Genomic DNA, 25,894 nt, shown 5'->3' with positions numbered 1-25,894 from the left:
AAGTACAAAATAGAAAAGCCCGATAAAAACGACTAAAAAAACGTGTAAAAAACAACCGGAGCCTAACCTCTGCTTGGAGAGTACACTCATTGAAAGAAGCAGATTTGTCATAGCGGAGGCAAAGACATTCGTTGTATAAAGGCATTCGTTGTATAAAGTCGTACGGTTTTAATGCTATACGATTATTACGCAGACTGTGACAGGACCAACTGCTGACAACTATGTACGACCCGTGCACGACTATGTCAAGAATGCCATAGTACGGCAATTGCACGACGACTTGTGCAAGTTGATATCGTGATTATACATGATCTTGAAGAATTCTATACCACAATCAACTATATTCAGATGGCAGTGCGTGGTGCCAAAATCCCAGTTGATAAAAGTTCTTAAAAGCCTACACGCATATGACATCGATCAAGCAAGCTGAGTTCTGCACAAATCAACATTTCGACTTCCCAGTCGATGTAGAGCGTGCTCAAGTGTATCTGTCATGTCTTACTGAAAACTGCTGCGTAGCCATTTGGCCTTCAAACGTCAGCGTGGAAATATTGACGCAGATCTTATCTAAAAGCACACATGTTATCGACCATGTGTCTTGCCTATAAAATCATCTGCGCTTCTTCCAATGTGTTTCCGAAACCGTGTGTCCGTTAAACGCCATCGCTTATTCAAGGTACTTGCGTCAATTCAAGCTTCTAAGAAATACAATCCACCCAGGCACTCTCAAGTCATTGCGACACAGATGGATACACACATGCATACACATAGGAACACTGCCAGAAAGATAACCTTCTTGGCAAGGGTAGCAACTAGTGGTTCGCTGAAACGATGAAGGAATGCATACACACCAAAACCCATTCCTCTTCCAAGGTGAGATGCAAAGGAGAGCAATTTCGACACGAGAGAACTTCCTACTCAGAAACCTTTAATGGTCCGAAGAGGTCTCTAAGCCCGTCACTGCGATTTGTTTGCTTCACAACATTACTTCATCGTCAGGTGGTAACGACCACCATCAAACCCCCGTGAGGAGACAGGCTCAGATTTACTTAATAGAGTAGTTGTACCGGGGCTTAATGACCCTTAGTTCATCAGCATCAAATGATCCATGATCATCCAGGGGATTTATCGTTTGCTATTAGGCAGAAGACTATTTTTCGAAACAACCACCCAATCACATTTAAGTACCACCTCTCTGCCTCCCTCCCCCAGTTTTCTCACCATACAGCCTTTGAACATTTCAATTTGCTTTTAAGTCTTTTTAAGAAGTTATTAATTGCACAAAGCTGGTTAAGTGTTAGCGACCTGCAAATTTAAGTAATGGTCTAAAATATTGTTGCCACTCTGGTTACCAAAGAGAGTTAAAAAAAGATCGTCTGTAGAAAAAAAGTTTACAGCTTGTGAAATTTCTACTGTAACGTTTTTACAACCGTTACATTACACGGTGATGTAGATTTGAAATGCCTTTTCTTCACAAAGGCGATTACAGCAAACTTAATTGCCAGTCTCTCCGGGACACATACAATAAACCTACCGGCACCAAATTGACGCTCGCTGCTCTTTAACGGTCTTACATTAATGCACCTTATCAATACTTGTGGGTCCCCTTCCTAGTCCGTGGTTATATTTTACTCCCAAGGGACCCTGACCCGACGTCATTGACGAAGTACCAAATCGCTAAAAAGACTCTCTAAGGGCACGGTCATAGGCAGAAATTTGACATTCCACTTATTGTAACACAGATGAAGGGCGGGTGGTAATTGGCAGCGACAGCGTAATGATGTTTGCGACTTACAGAGTCAATAAAATTGTAGCGCGAACCATCGCGGTGCGCACAGAAACACTCCCAATGACACGGTCCGTCCGTCGTTCCCGACCATCAAGATCTCGTCCCCAGGGCACCATTATACATCGCGACAGGAGGCAGACATCAAAGTATGTTGGGTGTAACGGGGCTAATATTTACGGAGATTAGTCAGCTGATTTTAATATGCGCCCTATCTTATCTACCCACATGGTGTAATCAATGTATATTTGGGGGCATATCGTCGGTTGGATATGAGGGTTATTGTGTGATAACACAACAGTGGACTTATATTCTCTGCTTGTGGACAAATAGTGTCTATATTAACCCGCCAAATAGCAATTACTAAAGCAACTGGATATTATTTGGATAACGGTCAGACGTTTCAGGTAACATCCGTTATATTTCGTCAGTGACACTGAATAGATCTTGTTGGAGAGCAGGTTTTATATGAATTGATATGCAAAGGAATTATTCCAATTTTTAGTAGTCTAATAGGAAACAAAGGTAAGACAAGTCCTATTGTTTGAATTGCAGGAGCTAACGTTTTGTTGCGGGGAAGGGGTGGGGTCACTAAATCCCAAGTGCCGGAAAGTTCCATACGTAGGCCTCCTTTCCTGTTGAGATTGTATATTCTCCAATATATAGTGTCTTTAACTCTTTCTCATATATAGCCTCTCTAACTCTAACTCATACATATAGCCTCTCTAACTCCATATACAGCCTCTTATGTATATCCTCTCATATATAGCCCTTCTAACTCTAACTCATATAAAGCCTCTCATGTATAGCCTCTCATATATAGCCCTTCTAACTCTAACTCATATAAAGCCTCTCATGTATAGCCTCTCGAAATCTAACTCATATATATATTGAACCTCTAGATCTTGAACCCCCCGTTCGAACCAGCAGGACTCGCGGTCACGATATCTGTGTATACATCAACTCCCTTTTACATAGATAGGATATGAATGTACACAATCCCATAGCAAATAAAGATAACGTGTACGTGTCAAAGAAGGGCGTTCTGATTTTTGCTCTACCTTTGTGTAAATTTTATATTCTTAATTCTCAGGAGGCACAGGATACTCCTGATGAACGCAAAAAAGCAGTTACTCCAGCAACTGGACTCAAGCAACGTCAGGAACACTGACGAAACATATCGTCTAGCCGTTTCCAAAATCATCATGATCCAGCTGCTTGAGTAACTTCTTTTTGGCGTATCTTATGACCTGAATGTCTAACCTTCATCGACGTACTCCTGATGAAGAGGAAATCTAGCAAACACAATCAGACAGCTAGAAAACGACTAGGAGTACACCATGGCCACTGATGGAACATGCGGATTCAAGACTCCGCTTGGAGCCACGTTAACGTTCATGGCCATTCCACATGCAGAATATTCATCTCCGTCTTTCTTTGTGTCCCTCCGGGGAAGGCATCCTTCTTCCAGACTTCAATCTCAAGGTACTTGGTACAGAAAGCAACAGCCCCGTTAAGAGGAGCCCGCTACAGTTATCTATTGCGAGTGAATGGGTCCTGGTGCGCACAACCGACACGACGCCATTTGTCACTGCGGTGGTATCTGAAGCAAGAAGCAGTGCTATACATCACGAGGATGGCACTTTAATGCGCTAAGAGACAGACGTGTACTATCTCCAATGCCACGCGGGTTCAGTAAAGCAGACATAGGCCTCGTAAGCAACGGCGCGGAAAGAACAAGATTACCGAAAGGATTTAGGACCAAATGACACATTGGTCATCTGGAATAATTACCTTTTGTCACTAAGATATAGAACTGTGAACTTGGATAGAATCATATTTGAATCTGACGAAAGGATATATAGTTACTATCGTTTTCAAATTTATTAGCACGTATTCCATCGCAAACGTATCATAGCACGGACAAAGTCAGTGATGTACGATGGTTTGAAACTAAAGGGTTATGGATGATATCAATTATCAATCATTATACCCCGTAAAAACATCACCATCCTTCAAGGCTTTCACTCCGTTTAGGCTATGACAACCTATCATTCCGGGTTTGTAGCTTCCATAACTCAGGTCCATTTGTGGGTGTTTGATAAATAACCTAAGTTGGTACATTACGCCGAGAGGTGGTTACTGTAATACACGGACTGATTTATACAGATACAGAATCATGTAATCATTACATCTAAAGAATTGACGTCACTTGGACGTCACATCACTATTCTAATTCTGCTTTCTACTGCAGTTTTACGAGCGGTTGTAGGCCAGAGTGCGCAAGAGAGTCCGTGTGAGGAGGCTAGTTTTGAAGGTGCAGTTCTACAGAGAAATCCGTTAACTCAAGTTCACAGAGATAAAAATTTCAATATCACTTCACGTTTGATTCTGACCGCAACACAAAATTTGAAGCTTCTCCTGAGGCTTCAAAATACCGCAGCAAACTCACTTGAGTACTCCGAATTCTGCTCGGGGAGGAGAGAAAAACCTTCCACCCGCCATCAAAAGCCTGCTTGGGTTCTTGAAGACTAGTGGGATATCAGGAAAACCTCCCTGCACCGCTTCTAAAGCCTGCTTTGGAAAACTACCTTGCTATCAGAAAACCATCCCGAAGCCTGCCAGCAAACCCATACGTACCGCTCCCCACGTCAGCTCAAGTAGGATAAAACACACCCACAGTCTTCATGGGGAAACTACCTGGCTGTGCCTGGCGTATAGCCTTATCAAAGCCTGCTCCTAAAGGCTTCCTCACCTGGCTCTCAGCACACCCTCCCACGCCACTCCCGAAGCCTGTAAGCCAGGCTAGCGGAACAACAGAACGCAATTAATGTACGATGCAGACGGCCGCAGCGCGGAGTGGCGCCATTGTCTGCTGCTCACCGGTGCATCACCCAGCATTCACTCAACTTTTTATTGGTTTTGAGTTAAAGTTTATAGATAGAAGTTAATGAAGTGCAGGGGGATTCCTGGCATAATATCAAAATGATGAGGTATCCGAGGAAAGGTAGAGCTGACGAAATATGGAATCACAACTTGAGAAAGACAAGACCTATAGAGTCAGCCTCTGAAGGCAGGTACCTAAAAGGACACTTTGAAGCATTGCAGTGCGAAACAAAGAAGTGACATTCAACGGCACTGATCCGTAGAAAATTGTAGATAATGTTGCTGTCTGCACCAATACGCAGGTTTAAGGCTGACATGGCGATGTAGTTTTATGGAGCGATAACGTTTCACCATATGGTAACCAACCCGACTACTGTTTAGTGCATGATCCATCTCCTATGTTCATAAATAACACCCGATACCTCATCTTGTGCTGTCAGGATTTTCTACAGAAATATGAAACTGAAGACAGCAGTGTCGATGAACTGCAATTGCTCCAAGGTAATGGATACATCCAACGGTGCCTACTGGCTGTGATGGTCATTTGTTACTACTTTCAACAGCAATGCTCCCGGAATGACTGACTATAACCATTGCTGAGATGAAACAGCGACTGCAGCAAGCAAACCCTACAGGTGGTGTGACTAATTCAAGTTGTTTGCGATGCCAGATAGGTGCAATGCATGGGGGGTCGTCGGGCATTGCCAGCTATGTTCCACTTCAAAGCACTAAACGATGTTTTCAACTTGGAGGACATGAAATGCGTGATTTGGCCTTCTAATAAGGCAATCAAGTTCTCAGACTGGAGAGTATTGATTAAGAAGTTTTATACATTCATTAGATAGAGCTGAAGATACCAAGCAAAACAAAACTTACTACGGTATCCTTTCTGAGCAGTTATGATGGCGACACAGGTTGCTCCAATACGACTGCAACTCCCAGATTCAACACTACCACGTCACATTTCCAAACCGGGGCCCGACCGGGCTCTTTGTGGAAACGAAAAAATAGAAATGTACACGAAAAAAATACACAAATAATGGCCTGAACTATACTCTTTACGTCTTGTGTAGTTTGGTGTCTTTTATATCATACTTTTCGTTCCCGAAAGCTGCCTGGCCCCTACGATACCCGGGCAAACCAATGGCAACAGAAGATAGCCTCCAATGCAGACTTCGCGGATGGATTTAGTTACCTTCATTAAGAAGTTATGTGTTCAATACCGTTTTATTGTTTGTCTGTATGTGTTATTCGCCAGTACAACTCGAGAAGCTGTGGACGAATCCTTGATATATTTTGTAGTTGGGCGAGGGTCGGGAAAATGAAAGTCTTGATCGTCTACTAATAAACTCCTGGCAGCTTTCTGTGGTACTGTGTCGGTTTCGATATCTCGTGTGCAGGATATGCCACGGTCATGACTACTAGTGTTTTGAAAGTGGTAGAAAGCTCTCGAGCTTAAAATGCGCTGTTTTCTGACTGCATTATCGGGCTTCTGTGACAGCCGTCCAGATAAAACAGCACCTAATACGGCCTACGTCACTTTTCCAAACCGGGACCCGGGCGGGCAGCTTTCGGGAACGAAAAGTATAATAATATGAAAGACGGCAGCTTTCAGGAACGAAAACGGTGATATGAAGGACACCGAACTACACAAGACAAATTAAAGAGAATAGTCGTGGGGATTATTTGTGTGTATTTTTACGTATACATGTCTAATATTTTTCGTTCCCACAAACATTCCGGCCGGGACGTTTTATATAGCCGCTCGCCCGACTCCTGCTGTCTGGAGGCTACTCAGAAGTTGAAAGATTACCTTAAACAGGAAGCTGATCACGTATTAGACCTTCACAACAGACCGGCGATCGCTGACATTAACGTGCGAATTATGTAGGCTTAGCCCAAAGCCCATATGTAACCTTTTCGGCCGGAAGGTAAGCTTGTTAACCACAGGGGTGAGTATGGTCACCACGCACAGCTGGGTGATGGAACCCTTAAATTATGTTCCATGCTATCCTGGGTTATATCTTAAGGTGATTTCCAAACCTTAAATTCCTTTGATTGGGATATACGTAATTCAATACACGAGTGTTGTTAATTCTCTCTTTACCATTCTCCTATTCGAACGTATTTAGTATTTTGACAGAAAGGTACCGTGGCACGCCTTCTAGCTTGTCAGGGCGTGTGAGTAGGGCGGCGGTTTGACACTGCGTGCCAGTTTTACTTGCCTGTCATCGCAGTGCTAAATACCATATGACAGCCGTGAAGCCCACACACCTCAGTCCGTCCCTGCACACCCGGACACCGGCCAGGCTCCACAGGCTTTTACCTATCTGTATTCACGGGTAGCAACGCGAGTATCTTATCCCAATTTCTTGCTTGAACGGCCAGGATTGATTAAATCCACTCAATCCAATTTGGAGCCGGACGCCTGGGCCCTCCTCCCCGGCCGAAACGGCACGATGAAGGTGGACGTGATGTTGACTTGGTGGACGGTTCAAACTGCATTTCCTGTGATGTTCTACAGGGAAAATCCTTAATGGACACCCAGCACTGCAGTAGGGGCAATGGACTATGTGCCGCACGGGTAGAGTTTATAGGTGATATCTCACTGCACTCGGGGTACCGGTGCGGCACTACAGGGTTCGGAAGATACTCAAGGAATTTCAGAGATAGAGAACGAATTTTCTTACGTTTTGTGTATTTTGTTGTCTTCTAAGTCATACTTTAACGTATTATGCAATATCTAAAATATCGACGAAAATAGTACAACGGTGCCGCAGTGAACGAACCCCGCAGTGCCGCACCGGTGCCCCAAGTGCAGTGAGATACCACCTTATTAAGACGTACTTAGCAAAAGAATAGAAACAAAGCTGACGATGAGGCTCATGCCGATAGATATAAACCAATGCTCATATCAGCCAGCATCGCGCTTGGCACACACAATGAATTCAACCCTAATGGCCAAAAAAGAAGTTTAATTCCAGAACCTTCTCGATGCGCACCCATTCCCACGCTACAGCTGCATTTGTCTCCACTCCAAACCCACAGTCTCCATCAGGCAGACCCAGACCATGGCATCGATAAGCTACCGTGGACCAATAAACCGGTTTGTGATGCATGCGATTCTGATAGTGTCGGGCTATAGGTCAGCAAATCTCATCAATGGCCATTCTGGACTGTTTCCAATCAAATGTATGAAATTATAGCCCTTGTGGAATGGTCCGGCGGGGATTCCGGAAACTAAGACACGATGAAAGGATTGCATAACGAGGAAAAAATGTTTCCAACGGACGAGCGAACTGTTCATTGATATGCCTGGACCATGGCGATAGGCGTGGGTACAGGTTTATCTGCATCGTACAGAGCGTGTCCAATGGCCACCCTAAAGGGCTTAAATTTGTGCGTGACATCATTTTCGTGGCCATGAAGACTCGGAGATAAGTTCTAGGCGAGCAAAATGCCAAAAGTTGATGGAGATACGACCTCTCTATCCTCAATACTTTATGGCAAAACCACAAACTGTATAGAGGCTTGCCAAATCGTCACTCAAATATTGTGTATGACAAAAAGTCAGGTACCCGCAATTTACCTACTCTCAAGCAGAGGTTAGGCTCCGGCTATTTTTCTAAAACGTTTCTTAGGCGATTTTATCAGGCTTTCTATTTTGTACCGTTTTGTTGATGTCTCGCGGGTGATTTGAGAGTACAATTTGCGTCCCTTTTCATACACCGATATGAAGTATATGAATGCTTCATAGACATGTCACAAAAACATCATCAAGTACCGACGAACAGTCCCTAACTGTAGGGCCTGACAATGGAATCCCAGACTAACGTCGGGTTAGACAAGCAATAAACGGCCAAGCCCACGGGCAGCACCGAAAACTGATGACTACGTACTTTCTTGGAACTGACTGAAACGTCGGGCCGGTACACGTCACTAGCTTCCTTCGCGCTAAAACGCTCTTTCCCAGCATTGGTATTAGCATAATCTGGAGTGGTCCATGTTGAAAATCGGGATTCTGTGCTCCTGTGAGGCTCCGCCGCTCAAGTTGATATTGGCATGGATAGTCTATCTTATGAACACTTGTTAGGCTTGTTGATGGATAGACGTTTATAATATGCTTGTGGGTGGAGACACACGACAAGTCACAACCGCGGATCAACAGATGCTGTGCAGGAGAGTTGTCCACCCAGCCTGAGGGCCGGATCGGTGCGTAGGCGGTGGTTGGAAACACGCCTCAAGCCTCCACGTACCCTACCTGTGGAAAGCTACATGAAAACAAAACTTCAGTCGCAAAAGAAACGTGAAATAGATACAAGATGAGCTCTGGTTGCTGAAGTGGAAGCTGGGCAAGACTTTGATTGCGAAGCAGACGCGGCTGCCAAGAAATCAATAAAAACGGCATTGCACATGGACTTTGTTATCCGCAAAGACATCCAAGAAAATGACAGTTTCTTTGTACAAATCTAGTTACTTGTATAACACGGTCAATGCTTATCTTCTCAACATTCCCGTTTTCAGAATAACAATTGACTTAACCTAAAGGCAAGGGCGCTCTTTTCATCACTATAGACACCATTCAGAATTCTTTTGTTCATTTCAATATTTGCAGCAATTCAGGGAGAAACCAATCTAGAAATGGGGGGCAGAGGCCAGCGGGTATGTAACCTATAAAGAGGATTGTGGATGCTTCATTTTATCATTAACACAATAGACTGCGCAGAATATTCACTCGACAGAAGAAGTACCGAAATAAATCGGTATGCAGGACAACCTTCAGCTGTTTCTGGCGTTATAAGAAAGTGTGATGCTAATCCTGACTCAGTGTGAGCAATTATGTCTTCTTTGGTCATGATTAACGGTAGACTCCGGTCCAACAGATAAGAGTCAACGTTAGCGGCAGCTCCTAACAAATTTGTTATCACAATCAGCAACAATCACGGCGATTCATGACTTGGTTGGCAAACAGGCTCTGGGAACAGCTTGATCTCCAGTGTTGCAAGTCTTGCCGTTCAGACCACAAGAAAACGGCAGAGACCATAAAATAAGTTAGAAAGACATCTATTTCCAACTAGTTTTTAACATTATTCGATTTCCTTTGCCTTTCTTTTGAGTACTAGAAGCAAAATTTAGTATCGTCCTTTTCAGCCGACCCTAAAATTTGCTTTTTAAGATATCGTTCATCAAATTGCCTGAGACTTTTTCACGTTAAGTCCTAATTAGCAAACGTAAGAAAAATTGAAAAGGATACGTAAGAAAACTGAAAGATTACTGACACATACTTTACGAGGTGATGGTTGGTCAAGATGGAGTGTGCGGGCTGAGTGACGTCACAATCCTATTTTCCGCCATTTTGAACAAGATGTGAGGAGAATCGATTTGTGGCTGTTGCGCAGATCTTCACGTGACGTCAGCTGAATTCGTCAATCCTACCTCCATCGTCCAATTTGACCCTCGTTACTTCCCTATTCACCATGCTAAGTAACACTCCCGACATCTAGTTAACTTGGCATTGAACTTCATTTTCTGATTAATACAGCACTTCTGTGTGCCATCTATATCCTTGTAAGAAACCAAATTGGTTTCTGATTCGCTTGCTGCAACATTTAACACACTTAGAAAACGCTATTTCATGTCAGGACCCAAGCAATCACACTTCGATCTGGGTCAAGGATTTTCAAAAATCACGCTCCAAGTTTGGAGAAATAAAATTGATCTTCTATTGAATCTCAAGCGACGATCCAAGCATGCCGCAAACCAACAAGTTGGAGGTAAAAGAAGGTCTTTTGTAGGTTAAGCCTGTCTCAGGGGTAAGATTGACACAGGAATTTCACTATGACGGAACAACAACGGTAATCTCAACATTTATGAGGTCTCAAAGGTAGAAGCAATTTATCATTCAGGCAAACTTTTGGAGCGGTGGCGTTGACTTTTGGGGGGGAGCGATTTTCAACACGAGCTAAGATTCTCAAAAAAGGGAGTTTTGCCGCGCTTGGGAAACCCTCAGTCAGCCTTACCCGTGCTGAAAATCGCGAATCATCGCTCTCCCAATAATAAACGCTGCCGATCCGAGAAGTCTGCGATCGCGAAGGAGGCTATAATTTTGACAGGCACCTAGAAAATATAACATACATAAGATTTGCCTGAACAAAACAAGTTGAACATAAACTCAAGTGACAATATTCTGCCCAGATCGCGAATTCATACCCAGACAGCAAGCAATGAGAAAACCATTTAATGTTACTCATTCTGTACATTTTGGCAAACAGTTGTAAAACTAAAAGGACTCCAATAAGCCCCTGTGGTTTGGCTTAGTCTGGAAAATAAGACCACTGGGAGGCGAAGCTTCTGTTGACTACATTGATTAGCTACAGAAATATGCGACATACTGCCCTTAGGACAGCAAACACGTGTCTGCAACAAGACAGGCAGATGGGAAAATGCAGCACAAACCCTTAGAAGAGAATGTAGCTTAAAATATAACTACCACTCAGTGATTACCAGTCAAACAAAGCCGCATGGATTGCCTAATAATAAATTGCTTCTGAAACTAATCATTACACAATGATATTTTCATTAGCAGCCTGGATGCACATGGCGTGGTCGGAAAATCAAAACGGAATCAACTTGGCAAAATTGGGGATTTCTGCCATCAAAATCCAATTAATCTAAAGCATGATTGAGGAAAATAATGCCTGCTTGATTAGCTACGTTAGGAAATAATTTGGAAGCGGGGAGTCACGTCATAGTGCTCCCTCGTGTCACTGCATTTTCACTGGGATATTGATGTGAATATAATTACTCCCACCAACAAAACTCATAATCATGCCTACATGATAGGAACTAAAAATGATGACAAATGGTCATCTTCAATGTCACCAATTTATCATGCTGTCATGAAATATAATTTTTATTTCATTCTGTAACAGAATAATAGAGCGGTAGGGAGAACAGGAATTCTCTTAAAAAAAGAACAACCTAAGCAAGCTGACAACAGCAGGACGCAATCAGGCAAATTGTCCCACCGATCTGTTCTTACGTAAACAACAGGTGCCATTGTTTTGACTCTACCCCCTTTTGGGATACATACAGATAACTCCCCTCTGACTAGGAATTGCAGAACCTGTTGCTTGTTCTCCACTTGAAGCTCTTATGTAACAACTGCCAACTGAGATGACAATATTAATATTTCTGCTACAGGAACTGAAAGAGACGCAAACCGGCTAATGTATGATTGTATCATCCACATGTTATTGCTGTAATAAATCAGACAGTCTGTTGCAGGAGATACTCATATTGCAGTTACTGTAATACTTTGAGCAGAAGCTAGCAGAACATTCACAGCGTTTATGACCACAAGTGTAACAAATGCGCATAGTGAGCAACAGGTAAATAAAGAGCAGTAAACCAGCTAGGATCTATTATCAACACTCAGCAATTCTTGAAGTGTTTCCTGGAAATAGGCCCTCATTTCTAGAAACTAAATACATTTCAATCGCTGGCAAAACATTTTGTATCAATGTGATAGAACCTCTTTGAATAGACCTAGAGGACAGAAGATTTAGGTCTAGATGCTCAATAGAGTCCTTATACTGATTGATGCAGACACATCCAAGCAGATTTAGTATTTTTACACCAGTGTAACCCAGCAACTGTTTCCAGCCATTTTGACATACTTAATACAGCTACAGTTGCCTTCTGCGAAGGCATGCAATATGGAACATTCTGATTGGCCAAGGCCACGTCAGGGGCTTCTGCGTCTTTCCGCAATCCATTTGACTGGTCAAGGGCCCCGATAGACAGATGGTCGGGCATAAATCACTCTCCATCATCATTTTGGGCACCCTGACATTCAGGTCAGCTATCCCACCATGCATGGTGTGGGCTGAAAAATTCATGCCCAGGCCCATCTATTTTTCATGACCGACGGTGTGACGGAACGTTCAGGCCACCCTGAACTTGGGAGTGAATGGGTGGGTGGGACCTGACCGGTAACAGGGATTCCTGCAGACAGAAAATGTTCAGACAAGTTATGGAGAGAAATACAACATGGCTTCAGTTACTTATGTATTGGCTCATGTGCTGACCAAAATGTGTTAAAAGAATTGCCTGTTAAATGACAGGATGTCATGTTATTGTTAACGTTAAGTCATCAGTAATATTCAAATGTTATATTTAGTGTTACTGGTATATGTTTTTTTTAAAAACTTGTGTGTTTCAAAATTGGTTAAAACTATGTTTTTAAGTTCCAAATATCTTCATCAATTGCTTAAATATGCAGAACTATTTAATAATGGCAATATTCTCCCTGTTTTGAAATGGTTCATTCCAGTTCCTCCATTGTTCCAGCAGGGTCATGGCAATGACTATTGGGCCTAAATGTCCATGTCCCCATATCCCCGGGTATCAAATGCCGAGTTATAAAATCTGTGATGGAATATTTGATGACCAAACATTCCGAATCCTTTGCGACACTTGATCTTTATTGTTATAGCTTATAACATCAATTATTAGTCCCAGTCTGATCCTTGTGAATTATTGATTGGCAAATAGAAGTTCAGCAGCGGCCTCAGAGGTTGTAACTCACAGACACCCGTCAGGGCTAACTCTTCACAATAAAGGGTAAGCCGCTTAGAATAGATTGCCTTTGGTCATCAGTTTTATTTCTGACCGCAGTTTTGTAGGAGGGCAATGACTGGCAATTGTGGTAAGTCGGCACACACAAAAGCACAAGTTGGATGTAACATTTTCTTTGAAAAAAGCACAAGTTTGATTTCACATTTCTTTGGAGCGCTAGGAAAAATACATAAATCTTCTACACATATCTTATTGTTCACTCTTTCACATGCACATGCACACACACATACCTACACTCACATACATAGAAATTAATACAATATGATATCAAACGTTTAAATGAACTTTTCCAATGTACTCCAGAATCACGACATTTTATTCAAAATTAAGAGTTCCTACTGTAGCAAAGGAATTTTCAGACACAGCCTTCAGTGTTAGTTCTACTCCACCCCAGATGTCCCTTTTCACAGTCTCTACCCTGTCTGAACTGACATTGACTTTCCCAAGAATCAATTTGAGACACAGCTGTATTCCGAAGAGGTATAAATATGCCATTTATTGAATTATTCATACTCACCTTGCACAAGGGTTTAATAATGACATCTACAGTGCACCTGTCTATAATTAATACACAACTGAGTTACAACTGAGGTTTGGGTCTCTACAAATCATCATATTCCTCTTAAAACTGTCATTAACTTGTTCGGGATAAATTTCAAGTCCTTGATAAAGTGTATCATACATAGTTTAATTACTATTGTAAGAATGATGTAAATCAAGATCAGCACTAGAAAGACTTGCCATCTGTTGAAATGAGAAACATTAGTAATAAAGCCAAAGGATCATACCATGTCAACTGTCTGTAATATACTGGTAATATAAAATCTCATAAAATATTTCATTAACAAAATGGAGTCTCCTGCTGTCCTAGAAGTCAGACCTGATCTATTATGCAATGGAATGTTTTCAAAGAATTATGATAATCCGCATTCCTATATTTCTTTATTCATGTTTATCACAGGTATGAAAGATTTAAAACATCATTTCTTTTTGTATGCCGAAAGTCACACTGAAAATCTATCACATATCGGGCAAGTATTTGTAATTACATGCAAGGGAAATTACTATAATTAGACTAGTGATCTAAAACAAAGTTTTATGCACTCTGTATTACAGGACTATACTGATTTATACAGTTTACCTATTTCTCCAAAAATTAGTAATGATCTGTTCATAAAACTATTAATCAGTTGATAAACTTCCTCATCACAGTGAACGATAAAAGCTGATATGATTTTTGTACTGGTCTATTTCCCTTTCTTTCCTCGGGTGGTTTGAGCTCCTCCCTGCCGTGCTGCCCTCCCCCACATCTCCCACATGGTAGCACCCGGGATGAGGACCCACAAGCCATTGGGAATGATGAAGAGGAAGAGGAGCTCCAGCCAGTTGGAGGTGCCTAACATGGCGACATCGCTCATGGGGGGGACGTACATGAGCAGGTACAGGACCGTCTTCCAGAACGTCATGGTCTGAACCACCAGCGTGGCCAGGACCGTACGGCTCGACGACTTGGCATTCTGCAGAAAACAGAAGGAAAGGGAACGATTTCATCAATAAAATTTCCGTTACTTGATATACACACTGTATAAAGAGAATACAAAACCATGTAATCCATATTACCTAAGGTACCAGCATGACCCCCAGAAGGGCTGGGACTGAGAAATGCGGATGATACACTGTGCTGTATTCTTTTTATGTTACAACCACCAGAGAAAACACACATTTCCACGACAAATGCACAAGAAGCCAGGAATTAATCTGGTGTGCTCAAACAAGAAATTCCAATAGCAGATTCGGATTTTTAAATTTTCAGCAGTACATTGTACATGTGGCACACATTGGAGGAAGTCTGTGGGATACAAGTAGAAGCCCTTAAGATACCATAAAATACAGACATTTTTGGAACACCTGTATCAAATGTTATCATGACAGTCCAGGTATGACATGATATTTTGCGCCTTGCACTCCGATTTAATGTATAGCTATTAGTGACATGTATATGTAGCAAGTGTAAAATCTCTTGTTTCTGAAATATCGTTTCATGCTAGTATTGCTACATGTAGTTACCCTGGCCATCGATGCACCTGCGAGGAGTGTGAACACTATGAGGGTTACCAAAGGTGCGAACATGAACTTCCTGTCTTAAACACAATTCTAAAACTAGCAATATGAACTACAAGATAAGATACAAGATGACAGCTCATTTCAACACAATCAACAGAACATCAAAACTCACAACAGGTCAACCAACACGATAACCCGTGGTCCAATCAGAAGAATTGAAATGCCACCCGCGATGAAATCTCGCGACAGATGAGCAAGATGGAACGTCTGATTCCGGTTATAAACACTGATAGATTGACACCAGTAGGAAATCAGTGGCATCAGAATGGTCATCAGTCATTCCTTATTGATTTAGTGTGAGTGCGGATGACGGGAGGCAATCTTGCAGGCATTGTCTCCAGAATCATCCAGCTCAGCAGTTTTTTCCTCCCAGTTAAGGCTGTCCATCTATCATTCCACCACAGGTAGTCATTACAGAATGATTTTTCTCACTTCTTATTCTTCTTGTTATAGCAGTTCCACAACATGTTTAAAGACTATTCTAAAGCAGCGTATCCTTCTAACTATTTTTTTTTTTATCTTAGGAAGAAAGAAGCCTTATAAACATACGTGAATTGTGTTTATCATAAAACATGAACAAATTCACAGAAACTAATTTATGGCAATGTAATCCAATGTATAAACAGCAGAGACATAACATAATGTTTTGATACATGGCAGTATTGATGTGCTTGTTTTCATCATAATCCAGGAGCATCTTTCATATCGGACAATGATATTCCATCTATATGGCTGATAATAAGCAGGCAGACTGAGGTAAATGAAGTGTGTGTGCTGAGAGTGGTACATGGCCTGATTCTGTCTCCCCCCTCCAGCTAACCCATGTTAGATATTGATTTTTGTCCCTCCTGCACGGAGGGTTATTTTTCACCCCAGATGGGAGAGGAGATGAGACAAACCTGTTGTGCTGTCATCCAGGGAACTTTATTAACAACAATTTTTATCAATATCTTCCATTAATTAGACTGTACTACCACAATGATACATGGGAATTAAAACAGTGACACTTATTATTTCGCCATTCCTTGGTGAATTCAATATAACTAATATGTAAAGGACAAAATAAGATAAGAAAGTTGTTATATGACATTTAATATCAATTGCTTATACCAAAAGTCACTTTGGCAGTGCTTCTTAAGTTAAAGTTGAAGCATCAGCATTTTCTTTTATCAACTTAACAAGAGGAAAAGCATAAACTTTATGATATCCATCTCAACTAAGGTGATATTTTGGGGAAATCAATATCAAATGCATTCCGCTATTCCAGAAACTAGAAATAAGCAGATTCTCCCTCCCCATGGTTTGATAACATGATTATATCAAATCGTATAGAAGTTCTTGGAGCATATTACAATCTGGATTAAGTTCTGGTATTTACCCAAAATCGATGTTTGTGGGATGGTAATATTGACAAGTTGGTCTGTGCAATTGGAGTGGACCCAATGTAATTAGCCTGCCCCCCTCCCTACTGACCGCCTGCCAAATTAGCTACCAAATGAGCCATCTGTTCCCATCCCTTACTGCTGGCCTATTGTTTCAGTAGACCTCACAGGTGAAGGTCCAGTCTCTGTCATACATGTCAGAATCCTCTATTATCTCTGCTTATAGATGGATTCCATACACTTGTGTGACATTCAATTGGTCAATGATTTATGTTCAGCGGCTTAAAATGCAATTTCGTCCCCAAACCAATGTTTTACATGATGTAACTGTATATAACAAGAGATGCATACCATGTCTTCATCTGAACTCTAAAGATAAATTTTTAAACATGTTGCTATGGTATTCTTAGATCTAAAAATCTTTAAGAAGTTAAGGAATAGGAATTATTGCTTAGCTGGCAAAGGTCTAGGCGGGGTTATCAGGCCATGCAATATTAAAAGGAAATTACCCATTAGTTCAAAATGTCTCCATTCATCCCTTCACTATAATGCAGGGCACAATTCCATCAGCGATCAGCATTTCCTCAAAGAGTGATGTCCCCAGACACAACAGCGTTAGAGCTGCCAGCCTTGCGTGACTCTTAAATATAGGGCTTAGCGCATGGCTTACCGACTGCGGTCTTCATATATTCTATACATGCGTAAGTTTCACCAGTGTGTCTTCAGACTTCGTTTTAAAAAAAGTTGGCAAACAATTTCCGCTGCAAGACTCCAAATGCTTCCAATTTGCTATCTGTCGCAGCATTGGTCTATCTCCTATTCTATTTGTAGGTGGCTACAAAGTACAGACACTTTGTGATGCATGCCCATTTTGGAATGTAGCCAAGCCTTTAGAACTTGAAACCTGGACGAGTCTTCAGTAGTCAGGCTGATTATAGAGTTTATGGGAGGTAATTGACGCTGGTGCATGCCAATCTGTGACTAATGTGAAACCAACGTTGCTGTCATTTTCAACTTCAATATCTCACTGATGGTATGCCCTTACGTTTGATGTAAGGGAATCATCATTTATCATCATACAGAAGGCATGTACCTACTGGTTAACTGTCAAACGCTAACATTCTCACACTCAGTGAGAGGCTAATAACAATATCAGCACAACGGACAGTCCCTAAACTGCTGATGATTTGCCAAGGAGAGTCAAGTTTTTAAATCAATGTTGGGCTGTCTCTAGTTTTTACATTTTTTCTGTCCCGTTTACTGTTTGGGGGCCCATGTTGATTTTTGTTTTTAAATCTGTCATTTTAACATCTTGACGCTACATTTTCACCAGTTTCCTGTCATTAAGTTCAGCTTTCTTTTTACAGACTGGGTATAATTTGTGTCTGTCAATACAAGCAAATATCCATCGAGGGACGGATGCACAGGACCTGGAGACAGCCCTGATCCCCACCCCATATGAAATGGTCTATCCCCATGCAGAAGACATGAACATGGTTAACAAACGGAAGTTTTGATATGCTGATTCTCCCAGCTGAGTGACATATTCCATGTCATTAGTAGACACACACACATGTGGCGGTAAGCCCAAAAGCTGATAATTGTGAAGATGTCAATCCTAGGCTGCCATCATGGCACTTTGAAAAGTAGCGGCTGACAGGCTCTGAAGCACTGCTGCTTAGGGAAGAGCTCATAAATACCATAAATGGAACTGAGATAAACTGCACATGTTGGAATGAAATGTGTTCAGCAGTGCATGGTATAACAGATGGCAATATTCCTGTTGGCAGCATTCACATTCAGGTGACCATTGTTTGTTTCCTTCTACCTTTTTATTGCTACCGCCATAAACATGTTATTGTCTTCAGAATATATGCTGTGTTATTGTCTTCAGACTATATGTTGCATATGAATAAACACCATGATCACAGATGCATATGAAAAAAGTTGTATTATTGTATCACTATAAGTTTAAATGATGCATCTTCTAGTCAACATATAGTTCATCAATTAACTCTTGGTATACATGCAGCAGAACATATAATTACTGTATGGCACATTGTAAAAATATCTGCAACAAATTTGATTAAACGAACTTTTCTTGCAACTTAAAATATCATTGTACAACTGAGATACTAAACAACACCATTCCCTACCCATCACATATTGCTCGACAAGTACAATACAAAAACACTCTCAACTGCTTTTCCTTAAATTATGTACTACATTTGTACATCCTTGGATAAAAATTGCATTTCAACAGAACCTGATTGAGGCTTCCTGCCATCAGGGTGTGTGGGCATATCTTAGTCAGCACACTGCACATAATATCCTGTACATCTGTGATCATCTGTAGGATGCAGGGATACCCTGACAGCTTACCCTCCCACCTACTTATGTGAGGGATGCCTGGGAAAGGGGATGAAACGAAAGGTCAAGTGAGCAATCACTGAGTGCACACCTGTCAAATTCAGCAACTTGACCTTCCCCTGCTGACACTTCGGGGCAGTTCTGTGGGATTGCATACACTTAATATCCTCTTGATGCAAAAAGCCTGTCCAAGGACACCATTCCTTTCACATGCACTCCCAAGGCTGAGCTATTACTTCTACTAGAAGATTACACTTCGCTGTAGTCTGACAGAAACTTGTTAAAGGTACAACTTGGCCAAAGTTGCCTCGCTCGCAAAACTTTGGGAGAAAGATAAGAATCTACAAAACAGCGCAGACTTCTAAAACAGCATTTAGCTGGCTAAGGTTCACCTTTTATGCTTGAAGAACACAAGGATTCAAGTTTCTTTCCTCAGCAAAGGGTAGAGAAAGGAGCGATGCATCTCTGACACAAGCACCAGATCTCAAACCTGGTGCAAGGTCAGATTAGATACCTAATGTCATCTATTTAAACACTACACACTCTGAAGGTCTAAAGGAGCTGAAAGAGATGTATGGCATAGCTCAGGGTTCTCATCTAGTGAGACATAGGTAATAGATACACAGTGCTACAGGTCTATTTGTCAGCCACACCAAAGTAAGCCAACATTTCCTTTCCTCAGTCTATAGGGTATTACTTAGGCTACAAAGTTAACTGGTACAGAAAGTGTTTGTGGCAGGCCTTTCCCAGGTGTTAGGTATATTGATGGCCAGGTCAAACTCCGAGTGCTGGCCGGCCTGGATGTTATCTTATATCATCAGTATTCCATACTGTGTACTGTATCTTAACCCATGTTATGTCTCTTCCTAATGGACAACACCAGTCCCTAGAAACTTGAGGACATCCTGCTTCTTAAACACATTTGTTGGAAGAAGTTTCTTGAGCATGCATTAATGTTTTTTCTCATTGATAGCCCGGGAACCATCATGTTCTTGCCACTATACACACTTGTGCCTAACAGGTGTCAGACGGAAAAAACACACACAGAAACAGCACCAAAGGTAATCGCTGCTTTTCTGTACAACATGACAAATCCAGTTGTGATTTATCAAGACTTGACATGTGATTGTCAACACCAGGGCTAAATCCCTCTTCAGAGGTGATCTATCCGGACAACACGGGCCATCTCAATATCAATATGGGTGGCAATAGCACTTCCCGGGCATGCCGATATAGCATCATTCCAATTATTGGATTTCTGGTTGGAGTTAATCCTGGCAAACAAGGGCTGTGCCGTCCAATCAATAGCGCCTCGCCATTGTGTTTGCAGCTCCATCTTGGAGCAACTGCCCATGGCCCGCGGGGTCACGGGGTCGGCGCCGTAACAACGGCCGCAGGAAGTCCATCAACTTTTATATTGGACATCTCCGTGATGGGAGCTCGGCGCAGGTTTGTAAGAAAGAGGCTGAATAAAGCATATGTTTGAGAGAGATTCTCCCGACAGAGGCTTTGAAGGGGTCAGAATGGCTGGCATGATTGCCAGAGATGTTTTTTAACAGCAAACTTTTGCTTTTGTAAGAAACACACACAGAAATGTGCTTCTACTTGATCACAAAGTAAGATTGTGAAAGACTTGGCTCCAATGATGCATCAGTAATACAAAGCAAGTATCCAAACATTACTAGTAGATGTGATGTAGCTGACATACATTTAAATGTACATTGGGAACAGATGAAAAATGATCTGGGGTTGAGGATCTTCATTAAAGGTAAATAACTTGTGCCAGTTTTTCCTGAGCACCCTCATTTTAGTCAAATTTCTTTTTTGCGCAAATGACTTTCAAGCAACCCTTTTCATAGACATACCTCAGATGTTTGCTTTAACCTTAACTCCCTCAGTTGACAACATGTTATTTCTACAAACAAGCTATCACATTGAAATTGCCCAGTCATCTGTCAAAACAGTTTATTGTACAGTAGCTGACACATGTTACCTGTTGTGTTGACCTTAATAACACTTTGTGGCTGGCTAAACCACAACCAAGATAAGTGAATATTAAACAATCCTTCATGAACACAAGATGCAGTGAATCCGATGTACATTTGTAGCGATTACAAGTGCTTACAGGTACAGGGCACACCCAAATATAGGCCATCACAGGTATGTGATGAAGTACCCTATACCTCAGTGTCTACAAGAGGTGACCTTTGCAATGGTTAATGGTTTCCTCCTAGTTCTTTTGACCCCTCCGGCCATTTGAATCGATCAGCTATGGCCAAATTCTATAGCCACTTGATTTAGAAGATTGGGCGGAGGTAGTCGTTATCTATTGCATGTCAACTTTGGTGGAATAGTCTAATTTTTAAATTGGTCATTATCAGGGAGTATATCAAGACAATGGACTGTGATCAAATTAACTTGGTGACCTACAAGTATTGCAGGGGCTATTGAACATGGACATGTACGATTCATCTGTGCAATTAGGGAAATTTACAGACTATAAGAAAGTTTCAAAATGAGACATATAATGTACAAGCTTTACAATGAGTGAACAAGCATGTGTGGTGTATTGAATACCAATGGAGGATATTGTAATGTATAGTGGGTAATAGTAATACAGAAGAGTAGATTTTTACAACACAGGTGAGAACACTAGTTGGAATTTTCTCCCCCCCCCCCCTCCAATAAGTATTAGGTCCTCCTCCTAAAGATGCTAGATCACTAATTATCTGAAGTAGTCTATATAAGATCTATATAAGTATTTGATACCATATCACAGTTTTATCCATTTGCAAAAGGAAACATACAATATCCTTAAAAATAAGACAGATACAATGTTGCTAGTTACAAATACCTCATACTATGTGTTACAAGCTGCATTATGATCGCAGCACAAGATCAGTGACACGGCAGCCAGATTCGAGCTCAGGACCTCTTGGACCCAAGTCTTGGACCTGAGACCAACGCGCTGCCGATTGCACCACGCGATCCCACTTCCTGTGTACATTCTTACCATCACCAAAATTCAGAGCACTGCACAGATAATACACAGGCAGATGATAGCTCCTTTTTAACACTATCATATACTGCGATACATCATTCACTGACAACATAACTGCCAGAGCCAGAGATTTTGTATGACATCATTCATATTCAAGGAAAGCTCCTGACAATTTAGCAAAAGCCTAACGTCAGCTATTGCAAACACCGTGACTGAGGAATACATTTGGTACAGGCCATCAAAAATTTTGATGCATGTGCACAATTTGTGTGGCATAATCTTACTTTTCTCGTTGACAACTGTGACGTTTATTGTCGATAAATCAAGTCCGAAATATATATTGGGAGCATTAAACTTGTATTCCACAGAATAATGTAGATATCTGTGTGTAGTGGAAACATTCTTGGAGATATTTTCAACAGACAGGTCTACTCCTTTTACCTACACTCATTGATGACATATACAGTAATATAAAAATGCACAAAGCTTTGGCTAAATTATCTCCCTTACATGTAATGGCCAACTCTGTCGAACTTTACTTGCTAATAAAACATTTAATATAACAGAATATATTTCATTATTTCATGCAAAACACAATTATCTATTATCTATATCACTAATATATACTGTTGTCTCAGACTAAGGCAATATCACTTTTTCACCCATAGACACTTTTGAGATAGATAGATACATAAATACATATATGTATGTATTATATCTATACATTTGTATACATACATACATAAAACCGTTCAATAAAATACAAGCAAGTGCACAAGAAAACTTGTAGATGGAAGGTGAATTGAAAATCCGGGTAGCTCTTCACAGAAACATCATAAAAATTATGTACGGTACTTCATTGTTCCAAACTTGCAAAGGAAAGTAACCTGATATAATATATATCCACATAAAAACATCCCCATTGTTGTATATCCTGCATGGCTTCAAATGTTCTAATAATATTCTAAAATATGTAATTCATAGCATAGAGCTTGTATTATACTAAATTGCAGTTTGATATTTTTCTACAATCTCCATTTTTTATTCCCCACCATGCAGGTGGTTGTTTAGGAAGTGCCCTAATACACCTAACCTCTAACACACATGTACACATTAGGGCCTCACCACTTTCCTCAGGGGAACCATTAATAGTCTGATCCTGAGATGGAAGCCGGGTGGATTACCCAAATCACTCCTAAAGGCACCGTTACCACGGAAACCTGCATGTTTTACAGATTGATCCTTGGTCTGCCCTAATACTAGACTTCCTTCTGATTGAAACGGTTGGTAGAATTAGGCCATGGGATGTAAATTGTAATATTCAGTCCGCCCCCTTTTGATACAGCGGAGAGAGGCAGGCCCTAATGTGGCTGAGTGAAATGCATTTGTCATGTAGTGTGGAGCATTGAATGGCTTGATCGCCAACATTGAATCAAAGGTCCCCTGGGAATTGGGTGATGATGCTATTAATATTACTGGATAAATATTGAATGTTTCTGAGGGAGAAACAAATTAAGTGGTTAAATGTATGCATCAATACCAGGTATGACATTTGACCCCCATATGTACACACCATCAGTCATTTTACAGTTAGTATCGGGATCACATCGGGCACTATGGTAGAAAACAGGACTATCAAGTTAGTTTATTAGTGGCTTTTTTTTAATTAGCCGTTACCCATATTTGATTAAATAAAACAGTAGATGAAAAAAAATTTGTCAAATTGACAACCTTCTTTAGAATGTGTAGCTCGTTTCCCTAAATAAACCTGTTGTAACTAATACATACAAAAAATGACATGTAATAGAGAACAGAAACACACACTTTCAGTGCAAAAAGTCAAACTACATGCATAATAAACAAATAGGTACTGACAGTATATCAACAGATAAACAAACACAATTGACACAAACCAAACTGAAGTATAGAACATTTGAGCGATCATCCCTAAACTTACTTTGCACCCTTAAGAATAATCTAGTTTGCAAAATGTTGCAAAAATCTAGGTTTCAGTCTTTACCCCAAGAGGACTCATCAACGATTGCTTAGCAACTACTGCCCCACAGTAGTGTTACAATATAGCACCAGCCCACCCAGACTGTGACAACTTATCAAATGGTGTTTGTATTGAGATAGGGACACTGATTACAGTTGTGAAGGTTTTCCACATAGGTAGGCTGGACACAAAGGTGGCATGTAGGTGTTGATGGAAGAAAGGGGTATCACGGATCACCTGGGTCATTCATCTCCACACAGGTGGACAGATCGCGCCCAATGGGCTGAGACTGCGCTGATCTTTCACAAAGATTACGGGATGGAAAAAGGAAGTTCAGGCTGTTGGAAGTAAAAAGGTGCAAGGCCTCACGTGCATAGAAGAAAACAAGAAGAAACAGATACAGGTGTAACTCATATACTATACTGAATACACAAATGCATATTTTCTCAGACTTTCATGATATGTTGGTCATTTGTTTCCTTGACAATATTTTCAAAACAGTTATGGTACTGCAAGCAAGGATGACGTCTTTTTCAAGGAAAGTTGCTATAAGAAAAGTGTTGTATTCTCAGGTTGCTCTGTGGATCATTGAATGAGCTGTCAAAATCTTTTCACACAAATTACACCTAGACAAGGGCAGTCTAAACAGGTAAGAATGGCAGCCTGGCTGTGGCTAAAGGCTGCCTTTGTCCACCTGAAATGTGTTGTTCTCTAATTGGATGGAAAGAAAAACAGTGTGCTAATGGTAGAGGTGTCACCGTTGAGAGACAGGCAAGGCCCTGGTGAACATAGCATCTTTGAAAAAAGGGGGAGATTTTCTTTAACAATGTTTTTTTTTCAACCCATCCTTTTATTGGTTTATGTACATCAAAGGAAATGCTACCATATATAGCTTGTAAGTATAATAGAAAAAAATATTGTGCTATTTGGATTGCAAAAAGTTTCCATCTTCAATACCATGCAAGCATAGAAAAAAGGAAGAAAGATGGTCTTAGTAGCATAATTATGCATCTTTGGTGAAAAAATCCATAACTGGACCACCCATGCATCTAGGTTACCCAGGTGAACATAATACTTTCATCTGTGGAATCAGTTAATTACAAAAGGCTTTTCTGAATTCCTCACGCCAAATTAACCTGGATAAAGTTTTAAACTTTAAGAGCTATAAACCTCTTTGTGTGTAAATCCAGTGCAAAGCACACCGTCAAAAAAACTAAAATGTGAGGTTCTGTTTAAGTCAGTTCACAAATTTTCAAATAATGATGAAAATGTCTTGTGCTGTACTTATCTAATTGAAAGCTTTTCTTACAGTACTAATTTCAAGAACACTAACATTGCTTTAGAAAGTACAGTGACTTATAAGTACCAGTAAAACTACGCTGTGGCAAAACGTGCATCATAACAGAATCTAGGCAGACATAACTTCCTAAAAATGGCCTTCCACTTTGGACAAACACACTTTCGGAAATCCTTTCAACTTCAATGAACTTACTTTCGATGGCCTTCACCTGATGCGGATAAAACAGAAAACCTTGTACTTTTCAAAGTCACTGACCTGAGCACCATCAAAAGCAAACCTATTATAATATGCTGAGGGAACGATGTGCTGTCAATAAACCCCTCTGGCAATATATGTTAAAAGACAGAGTAACTTAGAACAAAGGGTGTTTATAAACACTGCAAACCTTTGTAAAGTATTGAGACAAGTC

General features: G+C 41.0%; 1 protein-coding gene across 1 annotated transcript in view; it reads right to left on the bottom strand.

Annotated features, from left to right (window-relative positions):
• Window positions 1-13,780: 13,780 nt before the first annotated feature.
• LOC118419157 (emopamil-binding protein-like) overlaps window positions 13,781-25,894 on the bottom strand; it is a 71,863-nt gene continuing 59,749 nt past the window's right edge. Inside the window, exon 4 of the mRNA XM_035825468.1 lies at window positions 13,781-14,829. Coding sequence (XP_035681361.1) covers window positions 14,560-14,829 — 270 coding nt within the window. The 3' untranslated portion in view covers window positions 13,781-14,559. The remainder of the gene's footprint in view (window positions 14,830-25,894) is intronic.

The sequence above is a fragment of the Branchiostoma floridae genome, chromosome 7 (assembly GCF_000003815.2).
Source record: "Branchiostoma floridae strain S238N-H82 chromosome 7, Bfl_VNyyK, whole genome shotgun sequence".
NCBI lineage: Eukaryota > Metazoa > Chordata > Leptocardii > Amphioxiformes > Branchiostomatidae > Branchiostoma > Branchiostoma floridae.
This window is presented reverse-complemented; position numbering and strand designations above follow the sequence as displayed.